The sequence below is a fragment of the Anser brachyrhynchus genome (assembly GCF_964034855.1).
Source record: "Anser brachyrhynchus genome assembly, chromosome: 10".
In the NCBI taxonomy this organism is placed as follows: Eukaryota; Metazoa; Chordata; class Aves; order Anseriformes; family Anatidae; genus Anser; species Anser brachyrhynchus.
The window spans coordinates 17,982,197-18,003,952 of NC_137705.1; the positions used below are offsets into that span (position 1 = coordinate 17,982,197).

Genomic DNA, 21,756 nt, shown 5'->3' on the forward strand with positions numbered 1-21,756 from the left:
TGTAAAGAATTCCAAGATTGTAATATTGATATTAAATGCTATTGACTTTTGTGTTAGAAGAAGATATTATGATGCATTCATCAATGACATGATGACATCAGTGACAACGACATGATTGATATATCCCATTTGGAAATGAGTAATAAACATGGTTTTTCAATTTATTTTTCTGCATAAACTCTGAATTCAGTCAGATGGATATTAATGATGTGCAGTAAATAAGTGTACTGTGACATGATACTCTGTTGTACTAATATTTTAAAAAAATCTCGTTTTGATTTTTTAAGATTTGCTACTTCAAATGACTTGAATCAGGAAAAATGTTGTTTGCAGGAAGAGGCAAGGAAAGGTCATAATTGTGGCTGATAACCTCAAATCCTGAGTAAAGGCAATAAATACACTACACAAGCTTCATTTTAGAAGCTGATTTTGAAAATAATGAACATATGAGTGCAGAAGCTGTTGTAGACCTGACACGATGGCAGCAGAAGTCAATGATGGCATTTGCCAGCTAATGCTGTGCAGCTCTGTAACCCGCGAGATGTGTGTAGTAACTTGTCTGCCACATCTAAAATGCAGCAGAAGCAGTGTTGCTGAGGTGATATTTGGGTGCTATCATTGAAGGAAATGGCCCAGGTTGTACCATAACGTGCTGTTTGTGCACCACTCTGTATGACCATGTATACAAGTGTGCATGCTTGAGGCTCTAAATGGCAAGGAGACATCACAGGTGGGAAAACTTTGCAATTAAGCTTGGCTCCTGCTATTTATTAAAGTGTAATTTATAGTGGAGCTATATTTTACACCACTTTCCTGCCCCTAGAAAAATGTTTCCATGAAGTGGAACTTAATTAATTCTGCCCCGATTTCTACTAGTAGCCTGAATATCAGCATACCTCAGCACCCTCCAGCTTTGGTGTAGAGACCATAAACAGACTTCAGGAAAGTATATATAATAAAACCTCCATAGCTGCGGTTTGAGGAGAGCTTAAAAACTCCCCTAACATATGCACTTCAGGACAGTGAGCCAGTTGACATGATGCTGCTTTCTGGTGCCTGCTAGTTGTGGAAAGTTGTCGAAACTGACCTGTGTTTAGGCCACACGCCTCAACATGTGCTCGTGTGTGAGGAGCTTTTTGGCCATTGTGTATCATCCCTTTAAATGGGTGCTCAAAATGGAGGTGTGGAAACACTTCTCTTCAGGAGTGCTGGAAGTTAACGTGCACCGGTCAACTCCTCAGCAGCAGACAGGGTAGCTGGCTTAGCATCAGGGTGATGAAAACTAGCTTAGCCAAATTAAATACATGCCAATGAATAGTTGTGCTGTGTATTTTCTCCACCGAACCCCAGCTTTTATTATGGAAATCTCGGTGGTTTGGATGCTTGAGCTTTTACGTAGGGCGAGTGATAATATAATGGAAAGATGATATGGAAAGTAATAGAGCAAGCAGCCCTTCATGTTTTACGGGGGCAAAAATCCGTATTTCTGAACATTAAGCCTTATCATACTTTTTGCACTACTTAATCGTTTCCTCTGTCAGGCACTTGTACAAAACAGCCGATCTCCTGATGATTGAAATGGAAAGAAACGTGTGTGTGTCTGCAGATGTGTGCACACGCTTCCCTGCACCTGCATGCATCTTTCCTGAGTCCTGAAAAAGTGACATTTCACAACTTGGTTCATAGGATTACAGCTGTAGTGAGGGGAGAAATGCATGCTTCCAAGCTAACTTGAATGTTGTGTTAAATGTATACTATTCCTTAATGTTTTTTGTGTGTGTGTGCTTTATTTTGTTTATGAACCAGTCTTCTAACTAGATGATTCATAGCTATACAAGAGCTGGGTATTTCTCAGGAACACACATTCCCACGGAAATGTCTCCCCCCCACGGCATGAATCTTCTGAGGTTTTCCTTTTTAGGTTTAAATACAAGTACTCTGCCTTTAAAGCCATTTCTATTTTAGAAAATGCAATGAAAAGCATAATGAAGCTTTTAAAGTAGATACATTTTATTCAGCAGTTGCTTGATTAATGAAACTGATTCAAAATTGACATGAAGAAGTTCCTTGATTTAAAAAAAAAACCAGTTGTACACGAGTTTTACCTTAGGAAGCTAAGTCATATTTAAGCTTTCAGTTGTTCACGATATTTTTTTGAAAGTTTTCCCTGTTGCCTCATGATGTTCATGATGACCTTGTTTTTTCTTCTGGCAGTTCTCCATGCTTTTAAGTTATGCTGAACTTGGAAAATACAACTTCATACCTCGTCAGGCTTGCTGTTACTTTGCTTTCTGTCTGCTGAAAAAAAAGCAAATAATTCAGGGAAATTTAATTAAAATTGGTGTCTCATTTTAAATCTGACAAAAAAAAAATCTTGGCAGTAATTTATAATAAAATTCTATTGTGTGATTCTACAATAATTTCCGGTGAACTTCTCGTGACTTGGCTGTATTTATAGCATGTACAAATGTAGGATTTGCCAAATCCTTCACGATTAATAGTCTTTTATCCACTGCCCTCTCTACAAGTCAGATAAAAACATAAGGCTTCTGTCATGCATGTTTGCGTAGGATTAGAAGAGTAATTTGGCGGTAGATGTTTGTTTTGTAGCATGAAACTTGATGACGTGTATTTCCTTAATGCGGTTTTAACATTTAACATAACAGTATGTCTAATCAACTTTTTAACCTTGCTAATGTAAGTGCTTCTGCTTAAATTTTATGCTCAGCACCAGAGCTGCTACTGATAACGTTTCTTTAAGAAAGAAGATAGATGTAGAGGGCAAATATTACCTACAGTAAATATTTTCTTTCTAGCTTACAGGCTGTATACTGTAGTCCCTCGATTAGTGAAGTTTGTAGATATTCTGACCAACTGGTATGTTAGAATGAATCGCAGAAGACTAAAGGTATGTATCTACCTCTGTGGTCTTGTAACATAAACAAAATCCAAGTCTGCATTAACTTAATACATAGCAGCGTCATGGTATTAAGCAGAAATCTATATGCTGTCTTCCGAATATGATCAGTTTGTACCTGAGAGTGGAAGATGAGAAATTAAAATGTTCTTTTCCTCCTTGATTTATGAGGAAAGCCAATTAACCAACAGAATGCACTGTAACTCAGTTTCACTTGCTGGATGAGATTTTGAGCAAAATGAATATAGTTCGGAAAACCTATTTATTGCATTAACATAGGAAATCTTGGAAATTTACAGAAACGCATTTAGAATTTACTGAAATGAATTTAGTGATGCTAAAATGGTACTTGTTTGTTTCTCCCTCATTGTTTCTAATCTTAGTTAATGCTTTGAATAGGGTGAGAATGGGACCGAAGACTGCATTAGGGCCCTGGAAACCTTGTTCAGTGTTTTGTACTCCATGTGCAGACTTATGGTAAGGGAATTACATAACTAACTGACTTTTAACATAGTTGATCTAAAAGCATGCATCTTGGTTTCTAAGCTGACTGTAGAAACTGGGGGTACTGAGACTGAACATAGGAGGAGAAAAAGTATATTGCTACTGACTTAAGCAGCACAGTTCGTTCTCCACCTCTCCCTTTTGTTTGCTTATCTGCAAATATCAACTGGCTTAAAGAGACATTCAGACTTCCCTTCTGATACCCAAACACGAAGCTCAGAAAGCAGGTCAATAAGTAGTACCAATTTCATCATTTAGTTCAGGCAGCATTTTGATTAACTTCACAGTTCTGCACTGAAGACACTGTGTAAACATCATGTTTTTGCTGAACTGTCCTTATTCCATTCATAAGTATTACTGATTCATAGTGTACAAACAATAAAGAAAAGATGGTGAAAGAATGAATGCAACATTACAGGCACCATATACTCCATTCATCACTGAACTGATGTACCAGAACCTGAAGACGCTTATTGATCCAGCCTCAGTACAGGAAAAGAATACTGAAAGCATCCACTACCTCATGCTTCCCCAAGTGAGGTAAGAGACAGCTATTCTGTGGCAAAATGGTGGGTGTTTTTGTTTGTTTTTGTTTGTTTGTTTTTAATTTGCTTTTCACAGAGAAGTGCTTCTTCAGTTATGTGTGTTGAAAACTGCTTTGAGTAACAGGAAAAGGAGCTGCTTTAATAATAAGAATGACATAAAGTAACCAAGAAGAGTTTTAGGATGATGGTTAACACATTTTTTTCTGTAAGTGCAAAATGTTCAAGTTTTAATTAAACTGATTGCTAGCCTCTTCACTGTAGGAGAACATTTCACAAGCAATACACTTTGCACTCGGCTGTCAAAGCTGGGAATTTTCTCTCCATGTTTAGGCAGCAGACTTCTAGGTTAAAGGATTGTAATGATAGGAAGGAAAACAATTTGGAGGAAACACTGTGTTGGAAATGTGTATTCCTGCTTATGGTGGGTGAGGAATATCCTTTTCACTCTGCAAACCATACTGGCTAAAAGCTATAATGTTTACCTATAAAGAGCCCCAGAGGATTTCAAAACCTCCTTGCAGGCCCTACAGTCGCGAGAATGCGAGAATCCCCTCATCTCTTGGCAAATGCTGATGCCAAATCCCATGTGGATTAGAATTATTGTTTTGTGTGGACCACATATGGAGCCAGCAGAGTGAGTTCTTTTGGCTACAGATCAGGAATTTGGACCATTGTCCAGAGATTGCCACTTCCTTGTAAGAGGATGCGTAACACAAGAGGGCTTTCCAGATGGATCCTTTTTGTTTGAATGCAGATGGGTGAGGGTTTTTTTGGAAGTGCTAGAAAAAGGTTTAGCGATGGTTATATCAAATGTAAGTCCTGGATTATCAACTTGACCCAGCTAGAATTTGACAACTGAAGTTTCCTTGTTGTTTTTTTGTTTTTGTTTTGTTTTGTTTTGTTTTGTTTTTGGTCCTGCCAAGGGAGACAGTAATATTATAATAATCACTTACTCATTGTTGCCTTGGTGTTTTGTTAGTGGATTAAGTTAGTGCCTGCATTTCAGTCTGCTATTAGTCACTGAATATGAGAGAAGCACACTTCTCTATTTCCTGTTGTATTGCAGCTCGGTTTAAAAACCCCTAAGGACAAAGGAGCTGACCTTGGTATTTTACATACTAGTTTACGAATTCAAACCTTGTGGTAATGTTGTTTCTTTCATGGATACTATATCCTTTGAGGAAGGGGTTTGTTCTTTCTGCTTGCTTTAGTAGTGAGCTGTTGCAAAAGGGAGTTTCAGATTCACGTAATGATGGTGCTCATTTTCTGTTCTCTGGGGAAGTGCTGTAAAGAATAGGTAATCAAAGAATGTGAGACTTTTGAGTTATCACAAATGTTTTTATGTTCCTGGAGTATGGACTGGTGGATTTGATTTGTAGGAGCTCAGTTCAGGCATGCACTTAGCATGGCTGTTTAAAAGTGGCTTAGTCACTTCTTTTATTCCTGTTAGTGCTGACTGAATTCATGCTGCATTGTGCAAACATATGATGTATTTGAGTGGCTGCGCAGTTTCCCTTTTTCTTGTAGTTGTTTGGGTTTTTATCTGCTAGAAGTTTGTCTAATTTACTGGATCTCCTATGTATCAGTTGTTCTCTTTGTCAGATAAGAAGACGTTTTCAAAACTGAATTATTGTTGAGGTTTTAGAGTTTCACCTTGAGTTGCTAAGGATGTCATTGTGTTTTTTCTTGGAATACTTTTCTAATGACTGCATAAGGAAAATACTGTCAGCCAAGAAAGAGAGACATGAAAACTTTTTCGGTGCAGTCTTAGAAAATACTGCATTAATCTCTGACGATATGATGGCTGTACACAGAGAAAGCTGATGGACTTGGCCACTTTCACAGCTGAACTTGAATGAATACCTGAGGTATTGTTTGGTTGCTTAGTGTCTGAACAGATTGCTTGCATTAGATTTTGTGGATGTACATGCAATCCATGAAATCTATTCTCATTTTGTGGCTCCACAATGTTGTTAAGTAATGGCAAGCAATAGTGAAATATTTCTACATTCTACTATATGAACCTTTCTGGGTGCAAAAATCTTACATCATGCAATGTATGTATTTCCAAGATATTTTTTGAGGACCATCATGGATACTAGTTTTTGGAAGAACAGAAGCTTTAAAATATGAAGTAACGTTTTAATTGAAGCCCTGGTGTGGTACATGTGGACACTTGTTCTTGCTTTACCAGTTTTGTTTTTTTTTGGTTAGTTTTTATCAAATGCATGGTTTTAATCCCAATACTTTTACTACTTACATTACAACTAGCAACGTTGCTTTATTTAAAATTGTGTTTTGAACCAGTACCTCTGGTCTTGATATGACGTTTGTGCAGTTTTAAGAGCTGCTCAAGTTATGCAGCTTCTCAAGAAATCAAGAAAAGCACGTTCTCAGAACTTTTGGATGTTAGTACGTTTGAAACAAGAAATGAATGTCAGCTTAGTGAAGGAAAAAAAACAGGAGGGGGAGAGCTGCCTCAAAATGGAAGGGTGTTAAAACGATGAAGCCAGGAAAAATGATGAAGCCAGAAGAGATGACAGGGACTGCCTAAAACACCAAGCTATAGTATGTAGAATTCCTGAAAAGATGCATTGAGATCCAGCAAGTCGGTTTCATTATAGGTATTTCATTGTCATTGTAAGTATCCTATTTATAAAACCTTTTTGCATCATCTTGTGATATTAGGAATGCAAATTTTGCTTTTTACTGGATATTAATAAAACAGGTAGTATGACTCAATCCATCATCACCATCTTGTGAGAGCTGCTAATAAAAGGTTATTTTAAAATAGCTGTTTTTGTCTTACAGTAAGATTTTTCCATCGTCTTCTCCACGAAGAGAGAAGAAAAACGTTTGTTCATTTTTGAAATTGCCCCAAACAGGGCATAATTGAGTCTCTTCTAGGAAATTTCAGAGAAATGGGTCAAGTGTTTTAAATCTTCTTAAACCGATACAGAAATGATGAATCATTTTAATGTTTCCTTTTTTTTTAATCTAGGGAGGATCTGATCGACAAAAAAATTGAAAGTGCAGTTTCTTGTTTGCAGTCTGTTATTGAGCTTGGACGAGTAATCAGAGACAGAAAAACCATTCCAGTAAAGGTTAGAAGTCTTACTAACTCTTAATACCTTGTGAATATGCACTAGCTTTGTAACTTTGGGATAAGCCTGGGAAAATGGCATAATAAAGTTTGGAATAGCAATCAGAATTCAACAGTGAAATAGTTCAAATAACTACATAATTTCTGACATTCTTTATTTTTACTTGGAAGGACAAAAGTTTGTTTTCTTCTCCCTAGTATCCTCTGAAAGAAGTAGTTGTTATCCACCGGGATCCAGAGGCACTGGAAAACATCAGTTCTCTGGAGAAGTACATACTTGAGGTAAGAACATGAGCATGACACTTAAGTGGACTGTGTATGTTAGTCAGTTACCTCAAAAAAAAAAATCCTAATTGCCCCTGTTGTCTGCGGTAATAACTCACTAGGTAAAATTCATTTAAAAGAGTTGTAATGAAAGGAGATATGTATGGGAATTATGTGCAGAAATGAAGGTGAATGGGCGGTCCTTAAGCAGGTAGTCGTAGTACTAAGAAATACTTCCTCTCAAAATGACCACCACATAGTATTTCCAATGGCCTCTTTAAGGAAGTCCTATTTTTCCTCCTTCAGTAAAGAGAAAAACATTTTCTGATTACAAATAAGGTAAGATTCAACTACATGTTGTCAAAGGGATGAGTTAGAAATTTTGTGTTCGCTTTCAGTTAAAGGGCATTAAAAACAGTTTGATGAGAAGTGGAGGGTTTGACAGAGAGGAGTTCCATGTAAGAGAGAATAAGAGCCCAGTTAAGATGTTGCTTAACAAATAAAAGGTCAAATAAATAAGGTCTTAGTCCATACAATTTCATATACTTATCTGCTCCTGTATGCCAATGAAATACTCTTCTAATATGTGTCCATTAGAGAAATGCAGCCTCTGCCCTACTTCTAAATCTTTATTTGGATAAAAGCCTTGTCATTCAAAAGTAAAATAAACCAAACCTTCTTGTTTTTTGAGCTTAACTTCCTGAAGTTGGCTGGACTTTCTGCTTTTAGTCAGTCATGTAAAAATCCATAGTATTTTAAGAAGTAAAATGAAAAAGTTTTTTTTATAAATAAACTTCATTTATTTATATGTTAATGCTATAAATAAATCTTTTAAACTTCAATACTGCATTTCAGCAGTTGTTTTGAAGGCACAAAGCCTATTACATTTTGATTGCTTACCAGATTGTTTGTAGAATGTTTTTTTTAGCTTTATGTTCAATTAAATTTCATTACACATAGACTTTATATGCACTTTCTTTCACATCAGTGATGTACAAGAGTAATCAAACAGTAAGAGGGAATAGTGATAAGAAACAGCTTTTCAGCTGCGATGATGAATTTAGATTAACCATGGTGTTTTTAGTTATTAAAAAAAAAAAGAAAAAAAAAAGCTACTATGCCAAGTATACATTTAAATGTTCTTCTAGATGTTGGTGCCTTGAAAACAACTTGCAAACCCTCGGTTCTTAATAATTAAATTTATCGTGATCTTGCATTTGATATCATGAGCTATGCTATGTGCAGTTTTTCAGAGCTAGCAGCCTAAGGGCTTTCTAATTGCTTCACTGAGCAAGAATAGGTAAATATCTCCAGCGTAAGACTGGAGGCCTTCCAGAACCACTCTGGAAGGCAGTGAGGGAAGAAGAAAGACTTAAGCAATACTGTTCTAAATGAACAGTCTTAATTTCCTCTTTCTGTAGTAGCCTTTCATTGGGATAGATGATTGCTTGTCACCCAGATCTTTGACTGTGTTGCCTGGAGACATATGTCATGACTACTTTGTTGTAACTGGATATGTCGCTGGGAGGAAGGAATTGCATTTCAAATAGCAGCTCTTGGCTAATAAAGCAGAATTTTAATAGTGCTTACTGGGTGTCGATATTGGGCAGAACGCATGCAGAATCACAGAGAATCACAGAATCGTCTAGGTTGGAAGAGACCTCCAAGATCACCTAGTCCAACCTCTGACCTAACACTAACAAGTCCTCCACTAAACTGTATCACTAAGTTCAACATCTAAACGTCTCTTAAAGACCTCCAGGGATGGTGACTCAACCACTTCCCTGGGCAGCCCATTCCAATGCCTAACAACCCTTTCGGTAAAGAAGTTCTTCCTAATATCCAACCTAAACCTCCCCTGGCGCAACTGTAGCCCATTCCCCCTCGTCCTGTCACCAGGCACGTGGGAGAACAGACCAACCCCCACCTCGCTACAGCCTCCTTTAAGGTACCTGTAGAGAGCAATAAGGTCGCCCCTGAGCCCCCTCTTCTCCAGGCTGAACAACCCCAGCTCCCTCAGCCGCTCCTCGTAAGACTTGTTCTCCAGACCCCTCACCAGCTTCGTTGCCCTTCTCTGGACTTGCTCGAGCACCTCCATGTCCTTCTTGTAGCGAGGGGCCCAAAACTGAACACAGTACTCGAGGTGTGGCCTCACCAGAGCCGAGTGCAGGGGCACAATCACTTCCCTAGCCCTGCTGGCCACACTGCTTCTTATGCAGGCCAGGATGCTGTTGGCCTTCTTGGCCACCTGAGCACACTGCTGGCTCATATTCAGCCGACTATCAACCAATACTCCCAGGTCCCTCTCTGCCAGGCAGCTTTCCAGCCACTCATCTCCCAGCCTGTAGCTCTGCTTGGGGTTGTTGCGCCCCAGGTGCAGGACCCGGCACTTGGCCTTGTTGAACTTCATACAGTTGACCTCAGTCCATCGCTCCAGCCTATCCAGATCCTCCTGCAGAGCCTTCCTGCCCTCGAGCAGATCGACACACGCACCTAACTTGGTGTCGTCTGCAAACTTACTGAGGGTGCACTGGCACTAGAAAATAAACTGGGGGTTATTTCATGGCTAATTTCTGTACTGAAAATCTTTTTGGATTTTTCACTTCAATCATTTCCTTACATAGTCCCATTGTATTTGTTTGTCTCTTAATTCAATGAATGTACATAGAATGCATGCCAACTTTGGCCAGGGGCCCTGGAAACCAAACCACCTTGGTAGCTGTTCAGACGGTCTTCCCTATTTAACACCTCCTTTAACAGCCTTTTTTGAGGGAGGAATATTAGCGTAATTACAAATCCTCATTAAAGAGACCAAGTATAATGTAACACCAAAAGTAACCCCCCCCCCCACTACCACCTTTTATTGACACGTTTAACTATTACAAGAGATTTCACATAGAAGTCCTAATACAGTTTCTGAATACCTGTGAACTGCAAGCTTTATCCTTCTTACATCCTGTTTTCTCAAATCTTAATCGTTTAAAATAATCTCTACTTACGTGAGGAAAAAAGAAAAGAAAACAATTTTGAACAGTGGTGTAGTTGTACATCTGCACAGCTTATGAGACTTCTTTCTCTTTCCTCTCATGATAGCTTCATATATGGATAGGTGAGCCATGGGATGTATTTTTCATTATCCTCCTAAATTTGTCCTTCTCCTGAGTTTTAAGTGCTTGTGGCAGATATACTAAAAACAGATTACTGTTGCAACTGAATTCTTTGTTCTGTTTTATCTCCAGTATACTTCCCAGCTGCTGTCATGTTAGTGTGTGGCTCCTTTGAATGGGTGAATGGACAGTAACTGGGTAGGAAATACTAAAGTAACAAAGTAACCTTGAATGGGTGAATGGACAGTAACTGGGTGGGAAATGCGTTGCAGTTCAGATTGGTTCCTTTCCTTCATCTCCATCCACAATACTGAAGCTTTGAATTTGACTCCGCTGAGGAACTTACTGTCTTATTTCTGTCTTCAGGAAATTCCTTCCATGGTGTATCAACTTAAGGTCTCAGAACTGCTGGTAAAATAAAGGACTGGCAGATTTGGCAGTCTATCTTTGGTTTGTTTTTCTGTAATGGCTTATTGGTCTTTGACCTTCTTGTTAACTTTAATTTGTCTAAATCTGTCACTTTCCAGATCAATTGGAATATGATCGTGACAGAGTCGATTCCAGTGGCTGTACTAATGCATGCTGGTAGGATGTGAAGCATAAAGTTATGATGTTTAACACTTAATGATTTTTTTTCCTTCCATAAGGTTATGTAACATAAATAGGGAAACGTGTCTTGGAAGGTGTGAGTTACAAGTTCTTTTTTGAGTGTAATAAGTCTGGCAGTAGCGTATTATAAGGATTTCTTTCCTCATCCAGAAATGGTATGATCTCTATTGTATCCCTGTCCTTGGTAGGTTAAGGGTTCTTCCCTTTGATGGGGCTGTCTAGAGAGAGCTTTGTAACAGAAAATTGTCCCATGCTTACAATCTGATGCAACTTTTTTTGGTTCGAGTTGTCATTGTCAAGATGAAGTACTTTGTCCTGACAAGGAAAACAAAAATGTGCATCAACATGAGCAAGATCAAGTCATCATGCTTGTCTTGGTGACAGCAGCTGTGCCAGCTGATGACAGGGAATTCAATAGATGACTGAAGCAGGGGAGAGGACCTCTTAAACTCCCAATCATGTATCAGCCTAAGTATGCATCTACACCAGGCTTCCAAAAATTCTTCGGGGGTAACTTAAGAGCACTGGCTAAGGGAGTCATGGCTTGTCGCATGAGATATTTTTTAGATCAATGTTATATACTTGTTCATTTTTAATTACTGTGGGACTTAAATTCTTAAGAATTGTGCACTGAAGGAATTTTGATTAAAAACATAAATCTTAATTGATTTGCAAGTAGGATTGGTAAGGTTTTTCTGTCATGTTAGCTTATTGACTATTTCTCTTAGACTTGGCAACTGTGATGCCACTTCAAAATTACTATTATTCTTAACTATTTCAGTACCAATAACACAATTTTTGAAGTTTAGGTTAGTGTCTACCACATTTTCTTCATCAGAAAACTGGAATTAAGGGTTGTACAGAATCCAGTTTTAAAGGAGATGAAGTTTGCTTACTCAAATTACTTCAAAAAGGTAGGTGGAAAAATTTGCTGTCAACTTGTACAGCTGGTAAAAGGTGACAAAAGAACCTAACAACTTGATAAATTATTGCAGAATTGGATGAATATGCAAAAGTAGGTTTCACTTAATTTGCTATTTCAAACAAAGTTAACATATATGTTTTAGGGAGATGAGTTTCAACAAACGTAAATATCTTTATGGAAGTACAAATGCATAATAAAAAATAGCACAAAGTATTTTGTATCTTAAAATTCATCAGGCTGATGCAAAAGCGTGATATGTGTTTTTTTTGTACTGCATTGCAATCAATTTAGTTGTTTACCAGGACAGCTCACAGCTGTAGAGATCAATGAATATGGGCAAGTGGGTAGTATTACTTTGTTTGCAGTATTATTTGCAGTTTTTTTCATCAACCTTCTTCCATATTCAGAACTTCAGAACCTTTAGTTGCTGTCAGAGGTGTGTTTCTAGTGCCAGAGGTAATCTCTAAGAAAATTTGCACCATTTGATCTCATGCAGTTGCCGACTAAAGACATTGAAAAATACAGTTGTCAATTCTTTGAAAAATGCTGATCACTTTTTAAAAATAATAACTGTATTCTTTGATCTGTAGTCTTACTCTCATCATCAAAACATACAAAATAATTTAAATAAATGGAACTTAGTATTAGAACTGTCCAGAGTATGGAGTTGTCATGCAAAATGAACCAAGCTCACAAAATGAAATAACTGTTCGATGTGGTTGCATTTTATTCATTAGTAGCTGAAGCCTTTTACAACACTAGTTTCAGGGCTTTTCTTCTTAACTACTTCTAGTTAATGGTCTTTATCCGAGTAAATTTTATTCTGTGCACAATCAGTGTCTTGTTTGCATTGGACTTCTGTATACTCTTCAACCCTCACTTCTACATATGGCTATAATAACGTCGAGATAATTTGCTCCCCCTTCATCAAATTCAAGGTCTACCAGTGCTTCATAATGTTAATAGTGTCACAGCAATACAGTAGATTGAATCAGTGAATGGGCTGAGCTAACTGACATGTAAACTGTAACAGTGTGTGTGGTCCTTCAGTATTTGGTTTCTTACAGTGTTGCATAACTAATATTTATTTTCCATGTAAGTAAAAGGCCCAGCCCAGCCTGAAGCACAGCACTGGCATTTCTTCTCTGTTCTGAGAATTGGATGCAGTTGGTAGGTGGATTGCAGGTCAGTCTGATCATGTCTGGCACGTGAAATATTGGCACAAACTGAAGGCCCTTGTACAGCACTGAGAACGTGTGAATATGCAGCTCTTCCAACTGGGAGGAGGAAGAATCAGTTGCTTCAGTTTGCGTATATGAGTGTTAGCAGGTATAGATGATTTTGATTTATTGAGAAGGTAATAATAAGCACTATTTTAAATCAAAGCACTACAATGAGACAATTATAAAGAAATCCAAGATACAGATTTGCTTTTTTTTTTTTAAGAACTGTTTTAGTTTTGTAACAAATAATGTATACAGAAGAATGGTTTCCTAATCAAATTAGCATAGGATATTTGTCTTGATGGAGATGGCTTATGTGTAATTTATCTAATGAGGCCCAAAATCATATTTAAACTTGTGCAATTTTTTAGATTGCTACTCCCCGCCCCCCCAGTTGTCATTTACCAATTGTGGGCTCATTTCGATTAAAACTGAATTTCTGAAATACATAATTTTCATTAGATTTCCTAAAAGATGTATTAAATAAAATTAGATTCAGTTGTATTCGTGGCTCCTCATGCCAGTAGAACTTCCTGGGGAATTAGACTTCAAGCTCAGAGGTTGTATTTAAGAGTTACTTCTCAGTCTAAATGTCTGGCTATTTGCTAGTCCTTTCTGCTACTGTTTACTTCTGCTTCCTGCAAGACTTGGAGTAGCTTGCTTGCCAAATGCACTTGCTGATTCTGTGTCATGTCAATGTGAACTCTAACAACCTCCTGGTGGAGATTTAAACACAACTCCAAGTATTCAATGCTTCAAGTATTGGGCAATCTGACAAGCAAACTCTACAGAATTACAGTGTAATGTGCTTCAGATATGCACAGTTTTGTACCTGTAGAAGAGCTGCATGTTGGCAATTCAGACTTTCCAAGTTCTGTCCCTGGTATTTTACAGCAAGGATAGAGCGAGACCATGTGAAACAGGGAATTTTGTTGTCAAGTCCTGCCTTTGTTTGTTTCATTCTTAGCCTGTTTTTTTTCCCTGCCTTGTAAAGCTATCTTGAAGATCCAAAATAACATTGGGATACAGGGTTCTTTCATTTATAGGAGATATACCAAGGCATTAGTTCATGGTGTAATTAGTTATGTGTGTGAAGCATTTGTTTCTTGGATAGAATGAAGTGTAGAGTTCACTGTGTGTTTTTGAATTTGACATTGTATGATGATCTGGGTGTGCAATTATGTTTTTAATGGTGATTTTAATATGTTTATATGATGAGGAAAATATTTTTAATTAAGAACATAAGAAGTGACTTAGTGGCTTAGAATAACAGCTCCTCTAGCAGTGTACGGTGTGTCCTGCAATAGCAAGGGCTGTTTACAGAGCACAAGTGTCTGGTTACTTCTTTCAGTAGACTCATTCCAGAGTCGGCCATTTGCAGTTGTTGTATTAAAGATGTTTAAGGATAGATCTCTGCCTATTCCTTTTAATATCTTCTTGCCTGCCTGTTGTCGTGAGTGTAATTCCTTGTTGAATTTGCTGGTACACTCCTGATTTCCTCCTCCCATGGCATTAGGTTCCAAGGTTTAACTCCTTGCCATTGATGTGTTTTACACCCATCTGCAACTGTTTTCACTGCATGCTCCGTAACTCGAGGGATCAGTTGGAGATTTGGTATATCATTTTTACATTCCTTCTCTACCTCCTTCGTAACTTTCTAAACCTCAGTCTTATTCCCCTTGAACATCCTTCTCTCCAAAGAGCTCCAGACATTTTGGTCTCTCCTCATATAGAAGCAACGCTGTCCTCTTAATCAGTTTTTATTCCATAAAACTCTCTCTGTAGCACCACCATGTCACCATTCAAACATGGGGACAAAAACTGCACGTTACTCAAAATATGGGCCCACCCATGGTTCTTTGTAGTGGCAAAATGACGTCCTTGGATTCCTTCTGAAGATGACAGATGCTTATAAGCTTTTGTGGCTGCCCCTGCACACTGATCTTTGGTAGTCTTGTGCTGCAAAGCTTTGACTGTGGTTTGTCTGAGCAAGGTGTTTTTCTGTACAATAAGGACCTAGAATAAACAAAAGGAAAGAGACAAGATGGAGCAGTAACAGTTGTATGACTTAAAGCAAAGATTTTCATTATAGTTCTCTGGCTAACCGCATTTGAAAGGCGTATTTTAGTAAAATCTTTCTTGCTGAATTTTGCCAGACCGTTTTCTAGTGCCACTGCACACAGAAGTAATAGTTTTAACTTTCCAGGCAGTTGTAACAGTAAAATAAAAAAGCTTGTTGAAAATGGATCTGATTTGAGTTGAGAGCTGACTGGTGTCTGTTGGTATTGGTGAAATGTCTTCCTAAAGGCTGAAGATGAGAATAGGATCTTCTGTTGAAGAACAGTTTCAGCATTGGTTGTGTTTATTTGCTGTTGCTGTGTTGGCAAATTACTTGGTTCACAGAAGCAACCATTCATAAAATTTGCAGCTTGGGACTTACCACTTTCCTAGTTCTGTGGCCCCTGCTTTTCTAGACTTTCGAAGAGTTGTCAGAGATGGCTGTTCTTTAGCTTCCTTTTTCCTCTTGGTGTATTTATGCAGGAGCTTAACGTACGTCAAGTGACATTATCTACTAACAAAGATAAATACGGAGTCCGGCTGAGAGCGGAACCAGATCACATGGTGCTTGGGAAGCGCCTGAAAGGTGCATTTAAACTTGTCATGGCTGCAATCAAAGAGCTGAAGAGTGAGCAGCTGGAGGAGTTCCAGGAGACAGGTATATGGTGGTACAAACTGCTAAGCCATGACAAAATTGTCCAAAAAAAAAGAGATTTGGGATTTATCAGAAAAATCCAAGTAATTGCACTTGATTTATATATATTAATCAAACAGATGCAAAAGTATCCTTTTCTAGACTTATGGAAACTTAAAGCTCACCTCCCAGCTATCATCTGTATTACAGTTCATGTTAATGAGAAGAGGGTGTATGAGTTTTTTTATTTGTTTTTTAATCTATTTTTGTGACTGTAGAATTGAAGTGGTTGTGTATACTAATCTTACACTGTTCACTTGTTTAAGTTCTACTGTATGTCCAAAATGGAGTAAGGAATGAGTTTTTCTGTAAGACTGAGTCAAATTTGAACTGAGTATTTGTGTGACAGCTTTTATTCTGGAAGCATGGCTTCAATTGCAGATTTACAAGCGGGTGTGAATTTTCCAGCTATATCTGTTCAGTTAACTGCTTGAATGTGAATTTTTCGTTTAGTTGAATATGCAGGTTATTTTTAAGTTCTGTTCTGTTTCATTCAAAGGGTATACAGAAAGTCTGCGTGTGAGCTGAGTTCTGCCTGCAGAAGTGTTAGTATGAAAAATCTGAATGAGAATCTGAATGTTCAGTGTGTTCTACTAGCATTTAATTGTGGTTTAACTGTACGACAATTGTAATAAATTTCATTTATTTTAAGTCTGGAATTTGCTTTCAGCTTTTTATTTATTTATTTATTTTATTCTGATTGTAAGAGACACTCTTCATCTGCCTATTCTGCAGGCACCATTGTTGTAGAAGGACATGAACTTCATGAGGAAGATCTTCGTCTCATGTATACCTTTGATCAGGCTGCGGGAGGATCTGCCCAGTTTGAGGCACATTCTGATGCTCAGGTATTTTATTGTTTTTTTTCTTATTCTTTGCTTTAAGGGAAGCATTCCTCTAAAATTGAAACAGAATTGGTGAGGTGAGAAGCTGGGGTGTTTTTTTTATCAGTTAGGCTCCTGGTATGTGGTAGGTTATCTTCTCAGTTTTGGAGATGTTAAAGTACTCTCTTCAACCAGGTATTTTGTGAGGAGCACAGGAAGAATGTAACTGTGAGTTAATACTAGCTTGTTTCAAGTTTGTCACCTGTTCAACTCTTCTATGAATCCTTAGGTTTTAGTTCTGCTAGATGTTACCCCAGACCAGTCCATGGTGGATGAAGGAGTTGCCCGGGAAGTGATTAACCGCATTCAGAAGCTTCGCAAAAAGGTTAGGAAGCAATGGAATAAGACGATTTACTTTTAAGCTCTTCTTAGGCAATACGTAGCAGAAACCGAGGGCGTTAATTAAAATGTGAAGACCTGTATCATTTACCCCTGATCTCTTAACTTTGATCTGACATAAATTGCTTGAAATCATTTTTTTGTTTTGAATTTCCATATTTTAAGTAACTAGAGTTGAATCTTGAGCTTACTATAGAATCACAGAACCATTAAGGTTGGAAAAGACCTCCAAGATCATCCGGTCCAACCATCCCCCTACCACCACTATCACCCACTAAACCATGTCCCTAAGCACCAGGTCCATCCTTTTCCTTAAACACCCCCAGGGATGGTGACTCCACCACGTCCCTGGGCAACCCGTACCAATGCCTAAGGTTACTATATGTCATCAGTAGTGGATACACTTTTTTTTTTAGAGTCCCTGTAGTTTTTCTCCCTTTAGCCACGTAGCAGTGGTTCATTCCCAGTTAACCAGCTCTTGGGCCTGCCTTCCTCCTGCCAAGTGCTGTGATCTGTTCTGTCTCAGTCCTGGTGCGTTACATCCGCTGGACTGATGAGAGCCAAGACTTCTGAGCTTAGGACTGCTAAAAGAAACAGACTCGCCTCTTAGCAAATTGCAGGAGGCATTTCTGGCACCAATTGGCATAAATGATTCCACTCTTAATTGTTCTCATCATACGTATAAGTGATGCTGTCTGACCTTTATGTTAAAGCACTTTGAACCAATGTAACTTCTCTCTACGATAATAATCCAAAAAGAGGTGTGCTCAGTGCCTCCATTTTGTGCTCAGAAAGCTGGATCACCAGGGAGATGATTACAGGTCTAAAAAGTCTTTATGTGGAGAGGACATTAATATGTAACTCTTGACAAACCATTTTAAAAGTTTCTGAACTTGCAAGTTTTTTAAAATAAACCCTCATATTTGGAGTTTTCCTAATTAGCAAACTTGGTGGCAATGGGCTAGAGACTGTATTAATCTTCATTAAGAGCATGCATGAAAAATGACAAACGTATACTAAAATAGTCACCTTCCCCTTTCACGTTTCATTGTGTGTGTATGTGTATATATATATATATGTATCTTTGTAAAATTACGAAGAAATGTGGCCATGAAAAGTCTTAAGTTACTGGATGATTCATATTTATTTCTGTAATGACTTAAGTTTGTAACTTGTTTAAATGAATATCAAAATCCTTAGTCTCGCTTATTACTTAACGTGATGCTAATATGCATTTACTCTGTCATTCTTTGATTCCCACTCCTGTTATCAAAGTAAATGACTAATAAAATTCTAGATATACAATAATTATTGTTGGGATGGCATTAGGGTACAAGTTTTTTTTTTTCTTCCTTGAAACCATTTTCTTACTGAAACAGAATTTTGTTAGAATTCAGTATCAGTTTTCATTTCATTAAGGGGGAGAGTTAGTAAATGAATTTGTAAATGAGGTATTTTGAGGAAAGTGTGCTTTTTAGTCGGTCATTATCTTTAGAAGATAGTGCCACCATGTTTCAAGCCTCTTCCTTTCCCTTCTGACAAAATAGTTGCTTTATTCTAGTATTTTTGGGGAAACTTCAAACGAATGTCTGGTAAATACCTAATACGTTTTTTTCTTCAACAAGTATCCTTCTTTTAGGCTTGCGGTCAATTAACAGAGTATTTGGTGTGTCCTACAGCGAAATCTGGTTCCTACAGATGAGATTACAGTGTACTACAGATCATATCCAGAAGGTGACTACTTGGATACTGTTATTAAGGAACATACAGATTTCATTCTTGCAACAATAAAGGCTGCCCTAAAACCTTACCCGGTGCCTACCTCAAAAGAAGTTCTCATCCAGGAGACCACTCAAGTAAGGAGGAAAAAGCATTGACTGCATAGTTCATTTTCCTATAAGCTTTTAACCGAAACAATTGTTTTGATTGCAGATAATTTGTATGTCAGTATTTGTGGGATAAAGGGGATATTATTTCATGTTTATGAATTTCCATGTTTTTCTTTTTGGTTTAAAAAAGAAAATAGGTGGGCTCTGTTGCTTGTCTGTTATGTTTGGAAACGAAGCCACTTGGGTACTGAAGTAAATATGTTAATTGCAATTTGTGTAAGCTTAAAGTACTTTAGATAGTTATTTGTATTTGGATTAGTGCGTTGTTTAGAAAGCAAAAATATTGTTGTTCTGATTTCTTTAAGTTAATACGCTTTTGTATTTAGAAATTTTCTCCTTCGAAGCTAAATTTTGCATCTTGACTTAAGGCCAGCTTCAGTTATTAATGTTTGAGGATGCTTTGTTTTTTTGTCTTCCTGAAGTTCAACCTTTTGTAACAATGCAGTTTTGCAGATTGGCTTATTAGTTCATCACCAGATTTGAACTTTACTTTGTTTTCTTTGACTGTTTCTTCTGACATGTTTTAAGAATACTCTTTGGTTTTATGCAAACTCACTGTGTTCATTCATGCCTATCAGAATTATGGGTGAAACAGGTTCTTTAATCTAAATGTCATGCTAACCCAGGAAGACAAGAACTTATGATATATTAGTTCTTGCAATGTGGTTTACAAAATGGGTAGGGCTATGAGAATAGCTGAAAAGAAGGCACGTTTTGTCTGTCCTACTGGCAGCATGTGTAAGGGAAACATTTTATATTAATTAAATTTTTGAAATTTTGAAGTTGGATTTGAAACAAAGGCGTGTTTGGCCTTTTTCAAAATCAGTAGTTTCATCTAGAGACAAACACAGAGGAAGAAAAACATTGTAAAAGTAGAGAATATGGTGTCTGGAAAATTTTGCTATTTCTTCTAGGTACTTACCTGGTTGTGATGCTGTTGATGGACAGCTTAAATCAACACCAAATATAATTCAGAATGTAAAAGTAGCTGCAGAAATGTGTAGTGCTGGGAAACACTTGTCTGCTAGCCTACATCTGAAATTGTGTGGTTTGTTCGCTTTGTTGTTGGTCACTACATCTTTCTGTGAAGGCTTCCATGCCTGTGCAAGTATGTCCTCTCCACCCATCTCCCAATTATTTGTCTGCTTTTTAAAGCTTAATTTAACAGATTCTAGTGCAGAAGAACATTGTGGGTAGCCAAACAAGGAGTCTGTTAGTTTTAAATAATGCTCTTTATGTAACGATGAAATCTTGCCCTGACAGAAGGTGCTGGTTATTAGGGTTATAATTGATAGCTGTTGTCCGGATACCAGCAAAAACAGACATCCGTTTGGATTTTGGAATGATGAGCAGTATGTAAACCAGAGAGGTCTGTGGATCAGAATACACATTTGCACAAATACTGGATTGCTGACTGGGGAAAACCCACAGAATTTTACCTGAAGTAACACACTTCTGTGTGGCTGTTGCAATTGGTGAGTAGGTTTATGGACAGGTGACGGTCATCTTGCGATGGCCATAGAGCTGAGAGTTCCTGCCTGCTAGCTTAAAGTCTTGGGCTTGTTTTTTTGTTTTCTTGCTTTTCCCCCAAACAAGAACATGAGCTGTGACTCACTGCCAGTTCTGCATACCAAAGTTAAGCACTATATCTGACGTAAAGACGAACTTCGCAAGTAAATTCCCATTTGTTTTTAGTATAGGTTAAGGAGTCTCAATCACCACAACGTACCTCCCTGCAGAGTTCAGCTGTGGTCTTTGCCAGGTGGGGAGCTTTCTGCACCTTTAAATGGCTGTGTTTACAGACTTGATGGGCTTCTGACTTATTAGTCAGATTTTAGTATTTAAAAGAGTGGTTACAGACAGAAACAGATGACTGGGGTTTTAGTGCAGCTGTGAATTCTTCCTCGGAAGTCTCGCTTTCCGGGACTGTAGAGATTGATTGCTCAGGGCAGATGTTTCATGCTCTGTTCTGTGTTCTGCTGCGACTAGCTTGTCACAGCAACAGCAGTGAATAAAAATACCTGAAATGAAAAAGCTTTTTCTAAAGAAGTTCTTTCAGGGTAGAAGTTTGGCCCTTTGTGGAGAGTTAAAATAGCTGCAGCGATGTGCAGTGGATTTGCAGGTCAGTGCATCAGACCCGACCATGCTTGGTGGGTTTTCTTGGTCATACCTGCGCACGCGTTTTGTACTACCACTTTGAGGCATAAAGGCTTTGCATTGAAACTGAATTATGCGTTGACTGTCTTCTGTTGATGGGGGTGGATAAGCAGCACTGAAGTGGAAAATGTTTTACAAGGACCATTGTGGGCTTTCAGGTACAAAAGCAGGTGCAAGGTGAAAGACCCAAGTGTGTAATGCTGCAAGTGAGCTCCTAAGTTAGAGCAGTTCTGGCAGGGCCACTGCAGTAAACCTCTAGAAGTTATTAAAAAGACTAATGGAAATCCGTGTGATGCTGAATATGTATGAAGACTAGGACAAAAATGAAAAGCAGTCTATTTATTCTGGAAGCATTTTGGTTACATTAAAGGGTTAGTGTTTCTGTGAAAGTATCCTGGATCAATTTTATATAAAGACCATTAATTATGAATTCCTGTCCCATAGGCTTGCTCTGAGAGACAGCTAGAAACTTTAGCTGTTTTTTCAGAAAATATTGGGAGGGAAAAGCAGCTTCTTGTAAAATGATTTTTTAGTTGCT

General features: G+C 38.0%; 1 protein-coding gene across 5 annotated transcripts in view; it reads left to right on the forward strand.

Moving 5' to 3' along the window:
• IARS1 (isoleucyl-tRNA synthetase 1) overlaps window positions 1-21,756 on the forward strand; it is a 127,401-nt gene that overhangs the window by 91,471 nt on the left and 14,174 nt on the right. For all 5 annotated transcript variants that reach the window (XM_080606622.1, XM_080606620.1, XM_080606621.1 and 2 more), the window contains 9 exons: window positions 2,817-2,908; window positions 3,317-3,394; window positions 3,840-3,961; window positions 6,968-7,070; window positions 7,268-7,351; window positions 15,739-15,913; window positions 16,685-16,797; window positions 17,063-17,158; window positions 18,852-19,028. In XM_080606622.1, the coding sequence (XP_080462748.1) occupies window positions 2,817-2,908; window positions 3,317-3,394; window positions 3,840-3,961; window positions 6,968-7,070; window positions 7,268-7,351; window positions 15,739-15,913; window positions 16,685-16,797; window positions 17,063-17,158; window positions 18,852-19,028 (1,040 nt within the window). The remainder of the gene's footprint in view (window positions 1-2,816; window positions 2,909-3,316; window positions 3,395-3,839; window positions 3,962-6,967; window positions 7,071-7,267; window positions 7,352-15,738; window positions 15,914-16,684; window positions 16,798-17,062; window positions 17,159-18,851; window positions 19,029-21,756) is intronic.